Source organism: Ochotona curzoniae, unplaced genomic scaffold (assembly GCF_017591425.1).
Source record: "Ochotona curzoniae isolate NIBS_2020 unplaced genomic scaffold, NIBS_Ocur_1.0 scaffold_3223, whole genome shotgun sequence".
In the NCBI taxonomy this organism is placed as follows: Eukaryota; Metazoa; Chordata; class Mammalia; order Lagomorpha; family Ochotonidae; genus Ochotona; species Ochotona curzoniae.
In genome coordinates, this window is record NW_024467108.1 from 967,070 (window position 1) to 988,691 (window position 21,622).

Sequence of the window (21,622 nt, forward strand, 5' to 3'; positions counted from 1 at the left end):
AAATCAGTGTCTTATTTTGAGACACTATAGAACAGCATAATGCTTTGGGAAATTTTGAATCTTGCAGTATTTGATGTACTTGTCACAACTTAGGATGATCTGGATATCATGTGCTGATCTAAAGCCGGGAGCCAAGAGTGTCCTCTGGGACTCCCATGTGGGTGCAGGGGCCCAAGGATGCGGATGCTCCTTGCTGCCTTCCCAGGCCACAAGCCGGCAGCTGGATCAGAAGGGAGCAGCTGTGGGATGCTGCTGTCAGAGGGAGGATTAACCTGCTGTATACTGCACTGCCCCCAGCCCTGCATTGCTTTTAACATTTAAAACAGTATTTTCCTTGTAGCCAAATCTAATCATGTTCCTGAATTCTATGATGACCACCAATTTTTTCTCTTTCTTTCTTTCTTTCTTTCTTTCTTTCTTTCTTTCTTTCTTTCTTTCTTTCTTTCTTTCTTTCTTTTTTTAAAGATTTATTCATTTTTTTGGAAAGGCGGATATACAGAGAGGAGAGACAGAGAGGAAGATCCTCCGTCCGATGATTCACTCCCCAAGTGAACGCAATGGTTGATGCTATGCCGACCCGAAGCCAGGAGCCCCTTCCGGGTCTCCCACGTTGTTGCAGGGTCCAAAGCTTTGGGCCGTCCTCGACTGCTTTCCCAGGCCACAGGAAGGGAGCTGGATGGGAAGAGGGGCTGCAGGGATTAGAACCGGCGCCCATATGGGATCCCTGGCATACAAGGCGAGGACATTAACCACTGCGCCACCGCGCCGGGCCCCACCATTTTCTTTCATTGAAAAATATCCTCTAATTATTTTAACTTTTTAAAAATCTATGATTAGTATTCAACAGTGTTGATGTGATTTTCAGATACATTTCTAAGAACATAATATTTTTTCCTCTTTGATTGCAGTCTTGTCTGAAATCATCTGTTAAATATTTTTGATCATTAAAAGAGCTCAAAATTCTTCAAAGGGATGAGACAACTAAAGGAATAGTCTTAAATTTTTAAAAATGGGAGTTTGGCACAGTAGCATAGTGGCTAAAGTCCTCACCTTGCATGCACTTGAATCCCAGATGGGCATATTTCTAATCCCGATGGCCCTGCTTCCCATCCAGCTCCCTGCTCATGGCTTGGGAAAGCAGTCGAGGACAGCCCAAGGCCCTTTGAGCCTGGAAGAGGCTCCAGGCTCCTGGCTCCTGGTTTTGGATTGGTGCAGCTCTGCCTGTTGTGTAGTGATTCAATGGATGGAAGATCTTCTTCTCTGTCTCTCCTCCTCTCTGTGTATATGACTTTCTGATAAAAATAAAATAAACCTTAAAACATTTTTTTTTAAATGTCAGGATGAGTGTATCAGCAGGACAGAACTATTTGCCCAGTCTATTCTTGTGAACACCAGATGATCAATGCATGGAAGGGTTCCTACGATCACCTCAATCCTTATTGCCATTGCTCAGTATTTATCGCATTTGTATCCGTGTTCCCATCATCTATTTCCAAGGATGTTTGGGACAGTAATCACCTTTTGTTTTTTAGAACCCAAACAAAAAAAGGCTATGGAATTAACCATTATTTTTGATTTTAAGATGCTCAGAAGAATAGTATGTGAGATGAAGGGAGTGTTGAGGGTTCATCTCTCTGCACAGCACTCACTGTCATGCAGAAAGATGTCTGCACTGGTGGGCTTAATGGTGTATAGAAGCCTGAGTCAGACACTTGGGCTATTTTCTGGGTTGACTGTCCCATGAAGATTATCTGGGATAAACAACATCTTGTGTGCAAGCTCTGCAAATGTAAAAGAAAAATATTTCAGGGATTAATTGAAATGTTCCTTCCTGCAGAAGGTAACAAGAGGATATCTTCCTCCTCACCTTTTTTACATGTGTGAAGTCCGTTCTGATCGCTATGAAAATCATGGTGAGGGTGCAGCAGGGAGAGTTAGGGAACTCTACCTAAAAAATACATGAGTTAACACTCCACGTATAGGGCCCGGCGCGGTGGCTCAGTGGTTAATGTTCTGGCCTTGCACGCCTGGGATCCCATATGGGCGCCAGTTCTATCCCGGCAGCCCCACTTACCCTCCAGCTCCCTTCCTGTGGCCTGGGAAAGCAGTCGAGGACGGCCCAAAGCTTTGGGACCCTGCACCTGCATAAGAGACCCGGAAGAGGCTCCTGGCTTCGGATCAACATAGTATCCGCCGTTGCGCTCACTTGGGGACTGAATCATTGGATGGAAGACCTTCCTCTCTGTCTTTCCTCTCTGTATATTTGCCTTTCCAATAAAAAAAAAACACATAAAATACATGAAATCTGTTCCCTTTATATTAGGAAAATAAACAGGCAAAGTAACGAATAAAACCAAGAAATCACAAAATTTGTTTTTATGGCTTTTTCCCCCCCAGCTTTGTCCCTCATTAACATTGTTCTTTGAGGGCTTAAAAAGACCTCCATAACACTTGATTGTTTTTCTTGCTCATTCTAATGCTGACCTTTCCTACAATTAGACCCATGTAAGAGGAAGGCAGACAGGAACCTTGTCATTTCACGGGAAATACTTAGGCACCTTCAACACTACATAAAATACTCCCACATGCGTCTCTGAAGTGTTGTTTCAGACTCCCTGGAAAGAATACAACTGTACTCCCACCAGGAAGTTCTAGCATGCAAAGACCTAGGCACACAACTTCATTTATTAACTTGGGTGTCGGAGAGTACTGTGCAGAATAAAGCATGCTGTAGAGAGAGAGGCAGTTGTTAAGGATGATGCTCCCTCAGGACTATGTACCCAAATCAGCTGTGGTCCATTGCTGTCCATGAGACAGACAAAAGGCAAGCCTCAGAGGCTCAAAATCCTGGCCCAAGAGATGCTTGACAAAGAGGTATAAATAGTTTCAGATTTCCTGGCTGTGGTTTGGTCATGGGCTTGGTTTTGTTTTTTCCTTCTACCCATCTGTTAAATACCTGCAGGATCTTGGCAAACACAAGTAAGTAAACTCGCGTTATGCTCACTGAAGATGAGAGGTTTAATTTTAAAATTTTATAAGTAAAAGTTAAAATTAGGTAATTTTCCTGGCTCACAGACCTAGAGTGAAACTTATTTAGTATTCAAATTCTATTCATTGTGTGTGTGTTTACAATCTGATCAGAATATGTCATCATAATACAGTAGACTAGTGCTGGAAAGAGTGCAAGTCTGCACTGAATAGACATTACAAGGGCAAAAAGAAAGGAAGGGAGGGAGGAAGAAGAGAGAGAAGGAGACAGGGAGGAAGAGAGAGAGAGAGAGAGAGATAGAGAGGGAGAGAGAGAGAGAGAGAGAGAAGCTAGTGTCACAAAGAATGACCAGAGGAGTTAGAAGAAAGCCTGAGGAATTTTAGGACATGTGCTGCCGAAGCGAGCACTAACCTGAGGAATTTGTTTTCCCTCTTGCTTGCCAGCAGCATTGAAGGGGGAAGATATTTCTTTCTTTCATTTTAACTTTTTTTTTTCATCACTCATAATGTCCTTCTGAAGCCTCATGGCAGTAATCCACCCCCTCTCTGACCACACCGCCCTCATTTTTATGGCTCTGGTTTAGAGCTATATAAAGATGCTTCATCATCAGTTTTCTTTTTCTTAGAGATACAAAAATCTCATTCTAAAAACTTTAAGTACCAATAGAAATTAATATAAAGCAATTGGCTTATGTGAATAAATTTGAAGCATAGACTTACATATGTTAAAATGTTATTTTAATGAATTCTATGCCATTTTAAGGAAAAATCAAATTGGCTGACAATGTGGATATTATATATAGAACAACTCAGAAACAGTTTCCAAATATCTCTGCCATATAGAATGAGCAGTGAGACTCTTTAATGCTCAATGAAACTGAAAATAAAGGCAGCCAAACCACACCAAGCAGTGGTTAATATACTAAACTGCAGCAGAATTAAGGGATTAAAAAAAAGTAATTTCTTAATCCTGTGGACCGTGTCAGTATATAAATTTTGCTAGACTTTGATTGAAGAACAGGTCTGATGGAGGATGGACTGTCTCTAACATACTTTGTTCCTTTTCCTATTCTTATTCATCTACCTGTGTATGTATCTGTCATCTTTTTACTTATTTATTTATCTATGTATCTATCTTTCACCTGTTTATTTATTTACCACACCTTTAACTGCCGATATAGAGATTGTGCAGCTGGTCTATTTATTTACCTGCCTTTCCTTGCCTCTGCTCAGATCTACATTCTTTAGTGATTGGTAATTGGGAAATTGTCCCAAATCCTGGTTAATAACCTGAAAACACTAAGATGTATGTTGCTGTGGTAGTGCACAAAAATACAAAAATGTGTCATTTAAATTACTTCCAGTGATACAAGTGACATAAAACAGAAACATTTTACTGCAAACCAGAAATACTCATTTGAGTACAACTCAGTTTACAAGTATACATTACTTAGATTACTAAGAACACATCCTCTAGCTTGGAGGAATGGACTGATTGTCAGAAAAGGATCAAAATTAATTTATCTCTGAATGCTCAGTGGCTGGCATAGGACATAGCATCAGTGATCCATCAAGGTAAAAAGGCCGTATGGATCTGTTTTGTCAAATCTGAATCTTTACCTTATCCCATAGGAATGCAACTCAGTTTTATATCTGCTTTCCTCTGAGTTATTATCAGTGATGTATTTTTGCAGCAAGTTTTATTTTGATAGGAAGTATTGGATAGTATTTAAAATCAGAGCTTTCATATTTGCCTTGTCTGAGTTAGAATTCATAGGAACCTAGGATAAGAAGCTTTAAGTCCCTGGGGCTGTTTTTCCCATATCTACCAATCATAGTATTCATGTCATGGGTTATATAACAAAGCTTCCAACAGCTTCCAATATCTTCATATTTATAAAGTACTGTGACATACACATCAAATGTAACTTAATTGTTCAAGATGATTGAATTAATTATCTGACAGTTTTAGGTCAGCTAATACATCTTACTGTCTTTTCACACAGAAGATACCAGGAAAGAGGCATTTGATCAGACTTCCATCAGCCTAAGCTGGTGTCCTGCATCCTCAACCTGGTCTATGGCCGTATCACCCTGAACGCGCCCGATCTCGTCTGAATCCTCAACCTTGTGGTCCTTCATTAGAGGTTCTAGACAACACAGGGCACAGATGGCACTTGCCTTCCACAACCACACCATTCCCCAGGATGCATGGTATATTCTGACTGGAATCCCAGGAATGGAATACTTGCACCCTTGGATTTCCATCCCTATCTGTTCTATGTACATTGTGGCAGTTGTGGGCAATGTCTCTTTGATTTTCCTGATAGCGATCGAGAGAAGTCTCCATGAGCCCATGTATCTCTTTCTTTCCATGTTGGCTTTAGCAGATGTCCTGCTTTCCACAGCCACAGCCCCCAAGATGCTGGTCATCTTTTGGTTCCATTCCACTGCTATATCATTTGGCAGCTGTGTAATGCAGATGTTCTTTATATATTTCATCTTTGTGGCAGAATCTGCAATTCTCTTGGCCATGGCATTTGACCGCTATGTGGCCATCTGTGACCCACTGAGATACACCACAATCCTAACCTCTTCAGTCATTGGGAAGATTGGCATAGCAACAGTGGTAAGGAGCCTAATGATTTGCTGTCCATTCATCATCTTGGTATATCGACTTACATATTGTGGGAAAAACATCATTCTTCATTCCTACTGTGAGCACATGGGCATTGCCAGATTGGCCTGTGACAATATTGATGTCAACATCATTTATGGCCTGACAGTGGCCCTCCTCTCTACAGGACTGGATGTAGTGTTCATCATTATGTCCTACTCAATGATCCTACACACAGTATTTCAGATACCTTCCTGGGCTGCCAGATGTAAGGCTCTTAACACATGTGGTTGCCACATCTGTGTCATCTTTATGTTCTACACACCTGCATTTTTTTCATTTTTTGCCCATCGTTTTGGAGGTAAAACCATCCCACATCACATACACATCCTAGTGGCGAACCTATATATGGTGGTGCCCCCTATGCTCAACCCCATCATTTATGGTGTAAAGACAAAGCAAATTCAAGATCGCATTATTTCATTCTACTCCTCTGTTAACACATGTTGCTGAATTGAACAATAATGGTAAATATTGAATATATCTGAATACAGCTCTCTCAAAATGTTTAGTGAGGAAAAAAACATAAATAAATTAAATTCAATAAAGGACACTTACGAGGACAGTGTTTGCCAAGAATTCCACTACATTTCTCAAAGATACTGAGAAGACACCTTAAAGTCATGATCTTATGCTCATAGGATAATGTTCCTTATTTAATAATATAATCTTACTTTGTATAGGCTTTGTCTTAGATTCTGAGCTATGTAATATTAGTGTACCCACCTGTATTTTTGTCGTGCTTGCATTTCCTTGATAAATGTTTACTTCTCAAACTTTATGCTTTTTGTTTTGCTTAAATATTTCCTTTGTTAGCATGAAGATGAGTTTATTGTAAACTCATCTATTAATTCAACCATCTTGAATTTTACCCATTCTAAAAATTCATTATTTCATGTTGATAACAATTTACTTTTATTTTTCAAAATAATATTTGTAAGAGATAGGTTTTAAAAACTATCTACTGGCATTCCATTATCACTCATTTTAAATTGTCTTCAGGATGCAAAAAAGGTAAATTAAGAAAGACCAATATTTAGGGTTAATTGATTTTTCCTAGATAGAGCTAGAAAATGAGAGTAGTGAGTCACTGAACTTTGTAACCCTTAGAATTTCTGCTGATAAGGAAAGCACTCTCATGCATGTGGCTGATATATGAGCCAAGAATGGGAGGCCACCATACAAATTTTTGTCATCTTTTGGGGTAATCCAAAGCTCTCTCTTTTAAAAAGATGTTTATTGTTTCATGAGTTCATGGGCAATGACTTTAAGGTGGTCATTGGGCTCACATAGTGGACTTCTTTAGGTGCAGCAGGTTGGTGCTTTCACTGAAGCCAGACACTTACCTCTTTGGCTTCCTTTTTTTAAAGATCATTTTCCTTCACACATTTCAGGAAGCCCTCTCAGCTTCTCAAATGCTTCATAAGCTTAAGTATGCACAAATGCCATTCTCATAGCAAAAATCTTTCCTTTATCATTTTTTTTCTATTTATAAAAATTGTTTTATGATACAGTTCCATAGGCTCTGGATTATTCTTTCCCCTTCCCCAAATGCCCTTCCTCCCACTGATTTCCCCTGTATTATTGTAACAGTATTGTTCTCCATAAACAGTCGTAAGTTCATTATTCTGCTGTTTAAGTGTATCTTGACACTGCAGACATGGATGATGGTAAGGAATGCAGCATCTGATTGCAAGATATATTCAGCAATTTCATTGGGAGTCCATCTTTGATCTTGAATTAGGGATGAATACTGCATTACATCCTCACATCTGGATATGATAGTGTCTTTTACACAGTTACTAAGATACAGTTTCTGCTGATCTTTGCTTGTGTCTCCTGTAGGCAATGGGTAGATGAGTTTCGTTTTTGATCCAGTCCACTAATTGATGACATTTGATCGATGAGTTTAAGTCAGTTACATTCAGAGTTAGCATAAATATGTGGCAATTTGGTCATGTCATCTTAGCAATTGGTCATTCATTGTTTGATTTAGTATTCTGTCATTTTACTGGGGTTTTCTCCACATTCGCTTTTGGTTTTGGTGGGTGCTATACCTCTTCTCCTCAAGAGTGTATCTTTAAGTGTCGTTTGTAGGGCAGGTCTGGAAGCAGTGTATTCTTTGAGCTTTTCTTTATAGTGAAAGAATTTTATTTCCTTTTCAAAGACAAAGGAAAGCTTTGCTGGATAAGTTATTATGGGCCAACGATTTTTTCATTTTAGAATCTGGAATATGTCACTCCATTCTCTTCTGGCCTGTAGAGTTTGCTCTGATAATCAGCTGTGAGTCTGATTGTGATTCCTCTACAGGTCAATTGATTTTTTTTCCCCCATGTAGTCAATGACTTCCTCAATTAACTCTGAGGTTGGCACAGGCTTTTGCTCATTTGCAGGGGAGTCTTCAGTAATATTCATCTTGGTTCTGTTTCTTCTTTTGCTCTTGGTCATTGCACTTCTGGTTATCAGATTCTTCCCCTTAAGGCAGGCTTTTAAGTTGCATCACCCTCAGGTCTACAGTTCAGTTTTACTGATTGCAGTTGGTACCTGATGGCTACCATCGTGGCTGGAGAAGGGTGGAGAAGGGTGGAGTTTGCCTCCAACCAAACCTGAAACAGATGGCAGAATTCTGGTGGGCCCCTCAGGCAGTGAGACCACCTTTGCACCAGTGAGGGGCATAGACCCATATTCCCCTACCAATGAGGGCCGAGGCAACCCCTGTTTCAGCTTCCGTGTCAAGGAGAGTTTAAAAGGGCCCCTTCCCTGTCTCTTCTGTGCTATTCTTCCTCTGCAGCTCACTCCTTCACATCTGTCCTTTCTGCTGCATGGGGAAGGGAAGCCCATGACTATGGTTCCCTGAAATAAAGACCATCTAAATTCTTTTCATGTATTTGGCTGAGTTATTCTTTCCCTGGTGGTCAGTGAATGTAACATTTGGTGAATGGCAAATCTAACAGTACCTAATTCTTCATTTGCAGTCACTTGTGCCCCTCCCTCCAGTGAATTTCAAACTTGAGTTATTGTGTTAGATCCCACCATGTTCTCCATAGCCCCAGCTCCTGGCTCACCAGTCTCCACTTCTTGTGATCCCATGCTATGGCTGAAGAGTTGCCTGTATAATCTTTCTTCCACTTCCTGTTTGAGCAGTGGCCAGGATTATGGAGATGCCAGCTGTCCCCAGTAACTGGTTTGTTGTTGGTGCTGGTTTTGCCAGAACCTACTGGCCATTAGGTCTGAGGACCACCTGGACCTATTTTGAGTGGGACCCATAAGATACCAAAGTCAGTACTAGTTTGGCAGTTGGACCAATGCATTGCACTGAGCTAGAAATGAGTTCATTCCCAGCTCAGCACTTGCATAATTCACTGTTGTTCCTCCAGTCCCATGGTCTTTGCTACATTGTATAAAATGGCACCTGATCTGGTGCTGATAGGATTCTAGCTCTGCTGACTGTTGGGTCTGGGGGCTACCGGAATGTATTTTGGGTGAAACCTGTAGGGTGAAACGTCAGTACTATGCTCCCTGTGGGATCAGTGCAATGCACTGAGCCAGAAACAAGTTCATTCCTGACTTAGCACATATGCAGCTTGCTGTCATCCCAGTCCCACAGCCTTTGCCCCACTACACTTGATGTGGCTCTGGTGAGGGTTTGGACTGTGAAATCTACCCTGTCTCTGCAGTGCTTGCTTGGAGTCTGCTGCTCTGTCTCTGCTTCTGGGTGGGCAAATCACACGAATCAGCAGGATGGGCAGTTGTTTGTTCACCACCTGACTCCTAGTGAAGTCCCCTTAACACCTGGCTGCCAGTAGAGCTCTGGAGGCTGGTGGAGCTCGGATCACCACTTGCTGACTACTGCTGGGATATCTGGTCACTGTAACACCACTCTGTTGTCTCCACCACTTCCCCATGTCTGTCATTCTCCAGTGCTCCTCTGCCATCATCCTGTCCCCTCCTATTTGCTAGAAACGGCTCTCTCTGCTTTACCCTAATTATTCTCCATCTGTTTAAATGTGTCCTTACCCTATTCTACCATCTCTCTCCTCTTTAATTGGTTGTTCACAACAATGCCAGCAATGTGCTGAATAGTTTGGTAGTGTTCTCATTTGATAGGGTAACATTTATGGAACATTCTTTTCTGAACAGTGCCCATTTCCTTGACATCTACAATGCCACCCTTAAACGTGCGTAACATGGTTAAAGGAATAACTGCATGTTTTTTTCAAAGACCTAGAGAAAATGTAATGAGTGCCTCTCCTCATTCTTTGTGTTTGTTATCTTAACCAACCACCGGAAGGTGGTGGTTCCAGCCAGAAGGCAATATCTATTTCTTAAGTGAAAATGATGTATTTTCTGATTTATTGAGATCTCACCAAGTGTAATTCAGGGCAAAGTAACATGATACACATTTATGAATAGAAAATAGTACATTAGAACAAATGACTGCCAATAATAAGTTAATTTATAGGAGAGCATATGGTAATTTTAAACATTTTTCCTCATAAACTATAAACATAAGTCCAACTAATTAACAGTGTATCTTGTCATGAGTAAAAACTTTACTGAAGGAGCTAATGATTTAACAATTTCATATCCAGAAAATAATAAAATAATTAACTAAAAAATTCAGTGGAATACTCTATCAAATATTTACACAGAAACATAAAAATAACCTTTTATCTCACCAAATGAAATTATTTAGATTTGTCCCAATACTACATCTTTGTTCCTTTATTTCAGTAAGTATTATTACAATGTTTCATTTTTAAGTACCTAACACAAAGTAAAAAGAATAAGAAAATAGGTTAAATTCATATTTATACAAAGATGAAAATAAACTTAAAATTTGGGCTACTCTCTTGAACACTTGCAACAATTTTCTTATTATCTTGTCATTTTCTTTGCATAAATCTACATATGTATGAATATAAATATACATGCACTGTTATTTATCTGCATTTGCACATATATACATGCACCAAAAATAAAAAAAAGTCACAAATGGACTTTCCTCTTTTATTTCCATTGTTGGATAGGGAAGAAAAAGATATAGAAAATATATCAATTTTTGTGTCTATTTTGTCCTATGTTAAATAAACACTATTATCATTTTATTCAAAATACTTGGATTTCACACCACAATTTTTTAAAGATTTATTTTATTTAATTAAAAGCAGAGTTACATGAAGGCAGAGGGAGAGACAGAGATGGAAAGAATACAGCCACTGTTTCACTGTAATGGCTGGGTTGGCCAAGTTGAAACCAGGAGCCAGGAGCTTCCTCTGGGTCTCCCATGCTGGTGCAGGATCCCAAGGCTTTGGACAATCCTCTGCTGCTTTCCAGGCCACAAACAGAGCACTGAATGGAGAGTAGAGCAGCCGGACGTGAACCGGTACCCATATGGGATCTAGGTGCTTGCAAGACAAGGACTTTAACCACTAAGCTACTGCACCACACCACACCCAGTCTGTGAGTTTTAAAATGTAATATTCTTACTAGGAACAATGCTTCCTAATAATGCTAAAACAGGTTTGGTTTCACAATCAGTAAATGCTTGACAGATGTATTTCAGATTATTCAGGGCATACATACAGGATTCACCAGTTCTCTCATCCTGCATCTCAGAATTTCCTAGTCAGGTGGCACATAAATCTATTTCCACATTTGAAGTCACTTATTTGAATTCTACAATGTTGCTTTAACTTTTACTCATTATTGCAAGGTCAAAGCTAAGAACAAGAGCCTCACTGGAATGATTATATGTTGTTACTACTAAATCTTTTTGTTCGTTTGCCTGAAATGATAGCCCCTGCAGATATTCCATCTAGGTCTCCAGCATGAGTCACAGGAAGACTGCTCTCTCCCAGTATCTGCAGCTGCAGAAGTGGAGTATTGAGCTGGGGCTGTGTATCAAAGTCCCATACTCTATTAAGGAGCAAAAACTGACAGAACAGCACACAATTCTTCACAGAAAAATGAGGAATTCAGAAGGGGTTTAGGACAAACTGACATGCTCTTCCACGTAGAATGATCAAAAGGAAGTCTCCACTCCCGCCGGATTCTAATGCACTATACAAGGAGAAAATAAGAACAGAATTGCCAAGGAATGAGACGCTAGATAATTGCAAGAATCTTACACTCCAGGACGTGCTGGGACATGCTGTCCAGGTGAAGAATAGCTGGTTCCAAAGGCATAATCAGAGAAATTACATCCAGAAAAATAAAGCTTCCTCCCGTGATGTTTGCTCTACCTTAAATGGCCAGGAAGAGCCTAAGTTAATTGCTATGAATGTTAATTCCAAGTTTTCCCAAGATGATTTATTGAAGCTATGGCTCTTTCTTCATTAATTATCCTTTGCAACTTTGTCCAAAGTTGGCTATTGAATGGGTTTATTTGTGAGATTTCAATCCTGCTATATTGATTGATTTACTAATATCCATTTCAGTATCATGTAATTTTTAAAAGCACTTGGCAGTATGTATTCTAATCAGAGTGTGATTCCTCCAACTTTATTCTTTTTCATCAAAGTTGTCTGAGTCATTTGAGAGCTATTGTAGTTCTATAAAAGTTTACAAATAGATTTTGCTATTTTTGTAAAAAACTACTTCAAATTTTGATACACATTGTGTTAAATCAATAGATTCCTTTGAGTAATATGGACATTTTTTTACAGTATAAATTCTTCCTATAAATTTCTACAGGATATCATTCATATTATTTGTAGCTTCTTTTAGTTTATTTCATCTTTTTATTATAGTTTTCATTATTCAGGTCTATTATTTCTTGGTTAATTTTATACCAGAGTACTAATTTTAGTGCTAGTATAAATGCAATTATACTGTTAGTTTTTTTAACCTAGGATAGTGTATTGTTAGTATTAGAAATACTACTGATGTATGTGTGTTGATTTGTGTTGCACAGTGAAACTGAGTAAGTTTATCAGCTTTAACAGCTTTTTGGTGGAGTCTTCAGGTTCTTTTAATATGACATAATTCACCAACAGACAATTTAATCTCTTCATTTCCTATTAGTATTTTTTTCTTCATTTTTTAAAAATTAAAAGTCAGATAAACAGATGAGGAGATTCAGAAAGGAAGATCTTCCCTCCAATGAATCACTCCCAAAGTGGTCCCAAGGGCCAGAGCTGCGGCAATCTGAAGCTAGGAGCCAGGAGCCCTTTCTGGGTCTTCCACATGGGTGCAGAGTCCCAAGGCTTTGGGCCATTCTCAACTGCTTTCCCAGGCCACAAGCAGGGAGCTGGATGGGAAGTGGGGCCGCTAGGATTAGAACTGGCATCCCTGTGGGATCCTGGTGCGTGAAAGGTGAGGACTTTAACCACTAGGCTACTGTGCCAGGCCCTGCACAAATGATCTTTGTCTCTTCTCTCTGAAAATCTGCCTTAGAATAAAAATATAAAAAAAAATCAAAAAAAAAAATCTAAGAACAACAACAACAAAAAGGAGCAGCCACCTCTTGAAATAGCAGAAATACGGGGTTTCAGCACGGGACATCTCATGCCTGGATCCCAGACGACAGCCGCCATGTGCATGTGGTGAGTTGTCCCCGGGCCTACCTGGGCTCCAGGGGCTGCTCCCTTTGGGGTGAGTACACCAAGGGGGGAAGTCTCCATGACTGGCAGGTCCGAGGCCCACCTGCCGCCCTCATTGGGCAGTGATGGGATTGGGGAGGGGCATGACCTTGGGCCTGGGAGTTTAAACTTCCGCAGCCTCCTGGCTGCTGGTGAGTCTCAGGGCAGGGCGTGTCATGCCTGGATCCCAGACAACAGCCATCATGTGCACATGGTGAGCTGTTCCCAGGTGGCCAGTGAGCCAATTGGCCAGGCTCTGCCTGCTGGCCACCCTGCCGGAGAGCTCTAGGGTTTTAGTTCTTTGAATCACTGCTTAAGTAGCTCCAGGTTGAACCCATTGTGCTTCTAGGATGTGAAACAATCGTAAAGATCTCCAATGGCAGTAACACTTCATTTGAAAAACTTGTCATCACTGAACAATGCTGACCACCAAATACCAGCCCATGAAAAGCTAAGGCTCGGGGCTTGTCCAGCAGGATCGTATCCTATTACCTGACATGATGATGGATCAGGAGAAGGGTCACATTAAGTAGGGCCATTACATTAACTAGCACTAGAACCATAACTGGGGGCAGATTTTGTGAGGAAATATGTGGGCCAAACCCTGTGGAAATTCTAGCCCCACTGGTTAGCTCAAGAGATGGGGTGTGATGGACTAAGCTAGGTGTGACCAAGGAGCCTGCCATCAATCACAGGTAGAAGAACCCCCAATAGTCTGGACCGGTCAAGGCAGCAGCACCCAAATGTGCATCCTGAATAGGGTGTAGGGTAGGCCAGGCTGCAACATTCTCTAGCTCATACAAGGCCAAATGGAAGGCCAGACTTTGCCGGAACCTGACCTAAAACCCAATGGAATGTATGAGAACTGGGTCTGGGATTGGATCAAGTGGAGGAACATGGTAAACTCCCAGTCGAGTCATAGCTCCTGCTGGTGACCATGTAGTCCAGACCTGGGGGTTGGACAAGCTGGGCAAAGTATCTCCAACAGCTGGCTAATGTGTCAATTGATAATGGAATGGGGTGGAACAGGCAGGACTGAGCAAACTTTAGCCCACAAGGGAAACTAGAGACCAGGAGGGAGCACAGGTCATGCCGAGCTAGGCCCTTGCACCTACTGGTCTGTGTGAGCCAGGAACTCTAAGCCACAGTGTCTAAAGCAGAGGTCGGGACAGGTGAGGGGCTGAGCCAAGCTGAGTCAGAGCAACCACTGGCATGTGTGTGATCTATGGCCGGGAACAGACCCAGGTGGGGAGCTAAGGGGACAACCCTAGCTGGGTTGAGGTTCCAACCAATGGGTGTGTGGGCTGGAATGGGGGCTATGTTCTGAACGGGAAATGGTTGTAGTCTCCCTTGGCACAAGTGTGGACTGGGCCTGGAAGCACCAAGCCGGGCCAGACTCCAACACCATCTGGTGTTCTGGAGGACCAGGGTAGATGTAGGATGGACTAGGCTAAGTCTCAACACCTACTGAACCATGTGTTAGCCATATGTGGGTACGGATGAGCCATGGTTGGGCTGAAACATCCAACAGCAAGAACCAGATTGAGTTGAAGGCCAGTCAGGAAAAGCCACTGTTCCTGCTAAGACAGGAGGTGAACTGAATAGGGCTGGCTCATGGAACCACTGATATGCACAAAATCTGACATTGGGAGAGGTTCTGATGGAGGAGCCTGGGCAACTCCTCTGGCAGGACACAGACCTTGCAGGTAAGTGCAAGAAGCATGATAGGAAACAGCCCAGAATAGGCCATGGAAAGTTTCCCACAGGCAAACATTTGGCATGGGTCAGGGGCAGACCAGGCTGAATCAGTTCACATCATCCACTGGCAAATCCGAGCCACAGAACAGAATGTGGGTCAAGCCAGGTTTGGTAGCAACAAAGACTAGTGCACAATACGGAATGCCAAGTTGAGGTTGCCTGTACTGGATGTGACCACAGTGCCCAAGCAGCATGTGTGAGAACCAGGAAGGGAGGGGGCAGAGCCGGCAGGGGGAATATGGGGGGATTCTCTTTCAGGACAGCTACTCCCACTGGAGAGCATGAGCTGGGATGGGGACAGACCAGAGTAGGCAGGGCTACAACACCTGTGTGCACCTCATCAGGGAAAAGCCAGGCTTTGCTGATTATTCCCACTGGTGTAAACAAAATTAGAGTGGGTGAGGGTTGTTTGAGCTTAGCCACAGCATCAGCTGGCAGAAGCTGGCACTGGGGGCTAATTCTGTCAAGTCAAACCACAGAACCACCTGGAGAATGCATAATCTGACAGTGGGTAAAGTTGGGAGGGACATAGTGGGCTCCTTCCTCTTGGGTTACCACTCCCATGGGTACTTGGGGATTAAACCAGCAAATGAAAGCTCTTTGCTCTTTCTCTCTGTAAAACTGATTTTCAATATAACTCATTAACTAACTAAAAATAAATAAATCTTTAACACCAAAAACCATAAAACAAAAAAACAAGTAGAACAGTAGCAAACCAAAGTTAAAGGAATCTGTGATCCAGCTGCGCTGCACAGAAAGAGACCAGATACCAAGACATATAGAAATACAAAACCTCTGAAAGACTTTAGAAAGGGAGATAGACAATTAAGAATTGCAGAGATGAATAAGGAAGAAATTATTCATTCTCATTCTAACTGAAGAATGTGATAGTAAAATAAATTTGTTTTTCCTTTCTTAAGATATCAATTCTCCACAAGGAATACATGATAAGACAACATTATAGTACTTGACACTACGTGCCAGGTCACCATGCTCGTGTTTAACGCATCCATCTTCATGCCTTCTGTGTTCACTCTAATTGGGATTCCCGGCCTGGAGTCAGTGCAGTGTTGGATTGGGCTTCCATTCTGTGTCATGTACATCATTGCTGTGTTTGGGAATTCCTTAATCATAGTCATAATCAAAATTGAAAACAGCCTCCATCTGCCCATGTATATTTTCCTAGCCATGTTGGCAGCCACAGACGTTGCACTCAGCACTCGTATTCTTCCAAAAATGTTGGGTATCTTCTGGTTTAATTTGACAGAGATTTATTTTGATGCCTGTCTGCTACAAATGGGGCTCATTCACTCTTTCCAGGCAATCGAATCAGGAGTCTTGCTGGCCATGGCCCTGGATCGCTATGTGGCCATTTGCAACCCCTTGAGACATGCTACTTTCTTCTCACAACAACTCTTGACTTCCATTGGTGTTGCTGTGACACTCAGGCCCATTATTCTCATAGCATCATCCCTGCTTCTCATCAAATATCGTCTCAAGTTGTACAAAACCACCATCATTGCCCACTCTTATTGTGAGCACATGGCCATTGTGAAACTGGCAGCTGAAGATGTTCGTGTCAACAAGACATATGGGCTCTTTGTTGCCTTCACCATTCTAGGGTTTGACATAATCTTTATCACTTTGTCTTATCTCCAAATCTTTATCACTGTGTTTCAACTGCCCCAGAAAGAGGCACGGCTCAAGGCCTTCAATACCTGCATTGCTCACATTTGTGTCTTCTTACAGTTCTACCTTCTGGCCTTCTTCTCCTTCTTCACACATCGGTTTGGTTCGCATATACCACCATATGTGCATATTCTCCTGTCAAGTCTTTACCTGTTGGTTCCCCCTTTTCTCAACCCCATTGTCTACGGAGTTAAGACCAAACAAATCTGCGACCATGTCTTAAAAATGCTCTGCTCAGAAAAATCCCCATGATCACTACTATCTCCTCAAAAATTTAAGTCATTTCTAAGTAGCAAGCACAAAAGGAAATGGCATGTGTTGGGGAAAATGGAGTGGAAGGAAGAGGTTAATGGAGGGGGAACCCCTGTACTAACAGAACTGTCTCATAAAAGTAACAATAAAGACAAAGTGAAACCCTGTGTGCTGTCCAATGTTGTGTCTTTTATATATCTACATTGCAAATTCAGGAGAAAAGAAAAAAGCTATTTTATTAAGAATTGCAATTACTTTTTATTCTGTTGTTCACCTCTTCATATAAAGCCAGCGATTTTGCCTGGCTACCACTCAGAGCTGCTTGAGATTAAACTAAAGAAGGAGTATTTGATTCTAGGTAATTACAAGGAAGGATACAACATAGCAATATTCTCAAGTTGTTTAAGCAATTTCTACTGGAACTTCTGTCTGTATGAGATATTGTGAAAAATGTATAAACATTGAAGCAAAATATGAGTTATTTTGGAGAAAAAATTTCTGAAATATGTGAATAAGTTTTTTCATTGCACATTTTGCATAAGCATTATAAAAGTTCCTTAAAAGTGTGTTGAATCCATTGACAAATTTGGAATCCTTTATCGGTGTCTCATGTACTTTTTCTTTCATTTTCATTTATCGAAAATTTCAGGTCATAATGGGAATACAAAGATTATGCCATGAAGCTCAATATTCACAATGATAATCATAATGATTAAAAACTTCCCATTAGAAATGTTCTAGATCATTCCCACCCAAATCCATGTTTGTGCCCTGGCAAAGTAGTAGATGATGCCCCAAAGCCTTGGGTCCCTGCATCTTCCTGGCAGGACTAGAACAAGCTTTTGGTTCCTGGCTTCAGTACAACTTAACTCTAACTGTTGCAATGTGGAGGATGTTGGGGAAAGATCCACTGCTGCTGGGAGAGGTAAACCATCACAACCATTGGGGAAAACACCGTGTAGAGTCCTCAGATATATGGAAGTACACGTCTCATATGATCCAGCCATCCCACTACTGGGAATGTATCCAAGCAAAATGAAATTAGCATGAGAGATTTATCTGCATACCCATGTTTAGAACAGCTCAATCCACAATAGTTGAGATGTGAAATCACCACTGTTGCACATCTTCTCATGACTAAATAATGAAAATGTAAGGCACTATGAAATGCAACTAAAGTTGTAAAGATGAATGAAATTTCGGTACCGGTTTGGTAACCTAGTGTCTGAAATCTTTGCCTTGCACATGCCAGGATATGATCCGTGCACCAATTCTAATCCTGGCAGCCCAACTTCACACGCAGCTCCCTGCTTCTGGCCTGGGAAAGTAATCGAGGATGACCCAAAGGACCCTGTACTCGTGTGGGAGATCCGGATGAGGCTCCTGACTTCTGGCTACAGACTGGCACAGCTCTGGCCATTGTGGCTTTCAGAGTGAATCAATGGATGGAAGATCTTCCTCCCTGTCTCTTTTCTGTATTTCTGACTTTCCAATAAAAATAAAATATATGTTAAAAAATATGAATGAAATCTTGTGTTTTTCAGCCAGATGAATGTAATTGAAAACCATTGTGCTTAATCAAATGAGCAGTCCCAGAAAGACGAATATTATGTTATCCCAGAGTGTGATAACTAATCCACGGAGCACAGTCCTGTAATCTGTATGATTGAGTTCACAACCTGAGGTAGGCTTGTTGACAGTCTTCGTCAATGCACTCGACGACTGGAGCGCTGCTGTTCTATTCTGCCTAATATGTGCTTAATGGGAGCGAAGCGTATGATTGTGAGATAAAATGCAAATATGCCATTGGAAAAGAAGTAGAAAATGAGGAGAGCGGTGGAGTACAATCAAGAAGGATGTTTGGGGAAAAGTATCATTATGATTCTCAGTGTATAAGATCAAATACATGAAGTTTGTTCATTTCATGTAAAAGAATTAAAAAAACTTACAGCACAAGGTTAGATCCATCATGGTAAATAGAGAACATAATTTACATCCATTAGTCTGCTTTCATGGAAGCTCATAGGACAAACTTTTGATACATGGATTAAAAAGAATATCATCTTTCAGATGTTGCTTACAAAGTGTTTCGTTTAGACTGAGTAAATTGACACTGACAACCTAGACTGTGAAAAGAGTACTGCAATGTCTATTTCTGATAATGGTAATCTTTCTGGTAATTCTTCCAAAAAATAGATTGTGAGACATATTCAAGGCAAGCTTCTGCAATACATGTCTGAAGCATTACCAAAATCTAAAGCTGGAGCTACCATATGACTCAACCATTTCACTCTTGGGAATTTACTCAAAGGAAGCAAGGTGGAATAGGAGTTATCTGTACTTCCATCTTTATAATTGTTCAACTCACAATAGGTGAGACATGAAATAAACCCAGGTGCACATCACCTGATTGCTGAATGAAAAAGAGTGATACATGAATATATTTCCTCCGTATCTGTATAATGGGGGAGTACTACTCATCCATAAACAATATTGAAGTCCTGTCTTTTGCACTGACAAGGATGTGAAATAAGCCAGTCCCCAAAAATACAACTTTTAGTGTTTGCCTTGATTTGTGGTAATTAATATGAAGAGTAACACAAAAGGATAATATGGATTTGATCATTATTTATAGCCCTATCTTTACTGCTGAGGAGCAGTTGTTCTCCTGGTTACTGCTTGCTGAAGTTTTTAGCAGTGGGGGAATACTTGTAATGACAAAATTGAGTACACTCGTGTCATTACTCAAATTGAAATAAAACCAGGTAAACAAGGAAAATGAGACTGGAAGCAAGGGTGATGGGGAGGTCATAATAGGAAGTATTACGCTCAGAAAACTGTGTGTGAAAATACACAAAACTAACTTCTTTAGATAAGAAAAATTGTAAAATTAAATACAACATCGAGATAATTCAGTTTTTATTAATCTGGTCTTAACGCCAAGAAGGAAGCAAATACAAAGTAATAAAGTGACTAAAGAAAACAGCATGCTTTTTCTTCTTATTATCTTATTTTGATAATCATTACATAGATGATTAGGACTCTTAGGGTCAAGTGCTACGGGACAGTGGGTAGGACCGTTGTCTCTACATTCTCTCTCTTTAAAGGTCTTTATTGAATTTACTTGGAAGTCGGACTACTGGCAGAGAGAGACACACATCGATCTTCATCTGCTGATCCAAAATGATGGCTAAGGCCAGAGGCAGCAGGTCCCAAGTGGGGAGGCAGGAGCTTCTTATGGGTCTCCCACCTGCACACAAGAGCCCAAGGGTCATGCCATTCTCTCATGATTTTCAAACCATTATCAGGAAGAAGGACGAGAAGCAGAGCCCCCAGGACCCAACCGTAGCCCCGATAGGTGCTGACAACACAGATGAAGGATTAGTGTGCTACGCTTCTGTCAGCTCTATAACCGCACTTGTTTTCAGGAAGCCACTGGCAGTAATTCCAAAATATCCAAATAATCTCAGATCTATAGTAGAAAGAAATAAAATAGGTTTGATACCTGCTTTTCAATCGTTCTTTATTAAGAGCACTTTTACAGACGAGCCTTTGAATAGCAAAAACAATCTGATCACAGGAAAATTCTAAGTTACAAATAGACTTACACAAATATTATCCTGAAGAAAATGGATATCATTGTCCTAATACCTAGGTATCAGAAAACTATATTGTGATCATCATTACTATTGGTTTTTAATTTTAAAAGCAGAATTGTTTTAGAAATACATTTCTGGTGTTACACACTCACAATGAACTAACAGATAACTACATAACATTCTCCGCTTTGATGCATTTTGCCACACAGTCTAACAGAATTATTATTTGGTCCTTTATTTAAAGATTTACTGAACTCTGGAGAGAACAGTAATAACCTTTGATACAATATGCATTTATTTTTTTCAGGAAATCATGTTTTCAAAGAATGATTACCCATAGGCAGAACCAACCAAGAAGCACCAATAAACATGAATAGTTAAACATACCTCAATGTCCCAATAGCCAACATATTTTCAATGCAACATTCCTCATCTGTCATAGAGGAAGGCCCAATCCACAAAATCATCTCGAGTGTCTACAGAAAATGTGACAGCAGTCAGTGGGCACACATGTATGTTCACACCGTTGTTTTCTGTTGCTTGAAAGAGAAACTTTGACCTTGGAGTCTCACCCAGAGTCAGCTGGCAATAAATTGTCAAGTCACTAATCTTAGACACAGCACTCCACCACTTTCTAAATACAACAGCTAGAACTAAATAAAATATGTTCCAACATTCAGCGACACATTACACTTTTCAGAAAATGTTACTTACTTTGCTTAGTGTAAGCCGTCATTTTTTTTTCACTCCCTGTTTTCCCTATCTCCCCATTTCTTGCCTTGAACTAAACATTGCATGGAATAACCTGTGCTGTAATATAAAATCCCACTCTCTAGTTTCGAGCTCTATGACCTTTCTGGCATAAGGTGTTTTAATTTCAATGCTCGGGGACCAAACTACCTAATCGAAATGCAAAACAGAATAGAATGCTTCTACCTTGATCGCTTTCACCTAGACTGCAATGAGTCATAATTTTCCCATGCGCATATTGCATGCGTATTTTTCTAATATTTTTTTCTGTTTTTATATCCTCACCCTGATTCAGTTTTCTCCCAGTTAATTCCTCTTCAAGCTCA

At 40.7% G+C, this 21,622-nt stretch overlaps 2 protein-coding genes across 2 annotated transcripts; both read left to right on the forward strand.

The window, feature by feature from the left end:
* The first annotated feature begins 5,158 nt into the window (after nt 1-5,158).
* Nucleotides 5,159-6,118, forward strand: LOC121145512 (olfactory receptor 52Z1-like). Its single transcript, XM_040964415.1, has one exon. The coding sequence runs from the start codon at nt 5,159-5,161 to the stop codon at nt 6,116-6,118; it is 960 nt and encodes a 319-aa protein (XP_040820349.1).
* Nucleotides 6,119-15,996: 9,878 nt separating this feature from the next.
* On the forward strand, nt 15,997-17,115 carry LOC121145468 (olfactory receptor 52A5-like). The gene has a single exon (XM_040964326.1). The coding sequence runs from the start codon at nt 15,997-15,999 to the stop codon at nt 16,945-16,947; it is 951 nt and encodes a 316-aa protein (XP_040820260.1). The 3' UTR covers nt 16,948-17,115.
* Nucleotides 17,116-21,622: the final 4,507 nt, after the last annotated feature.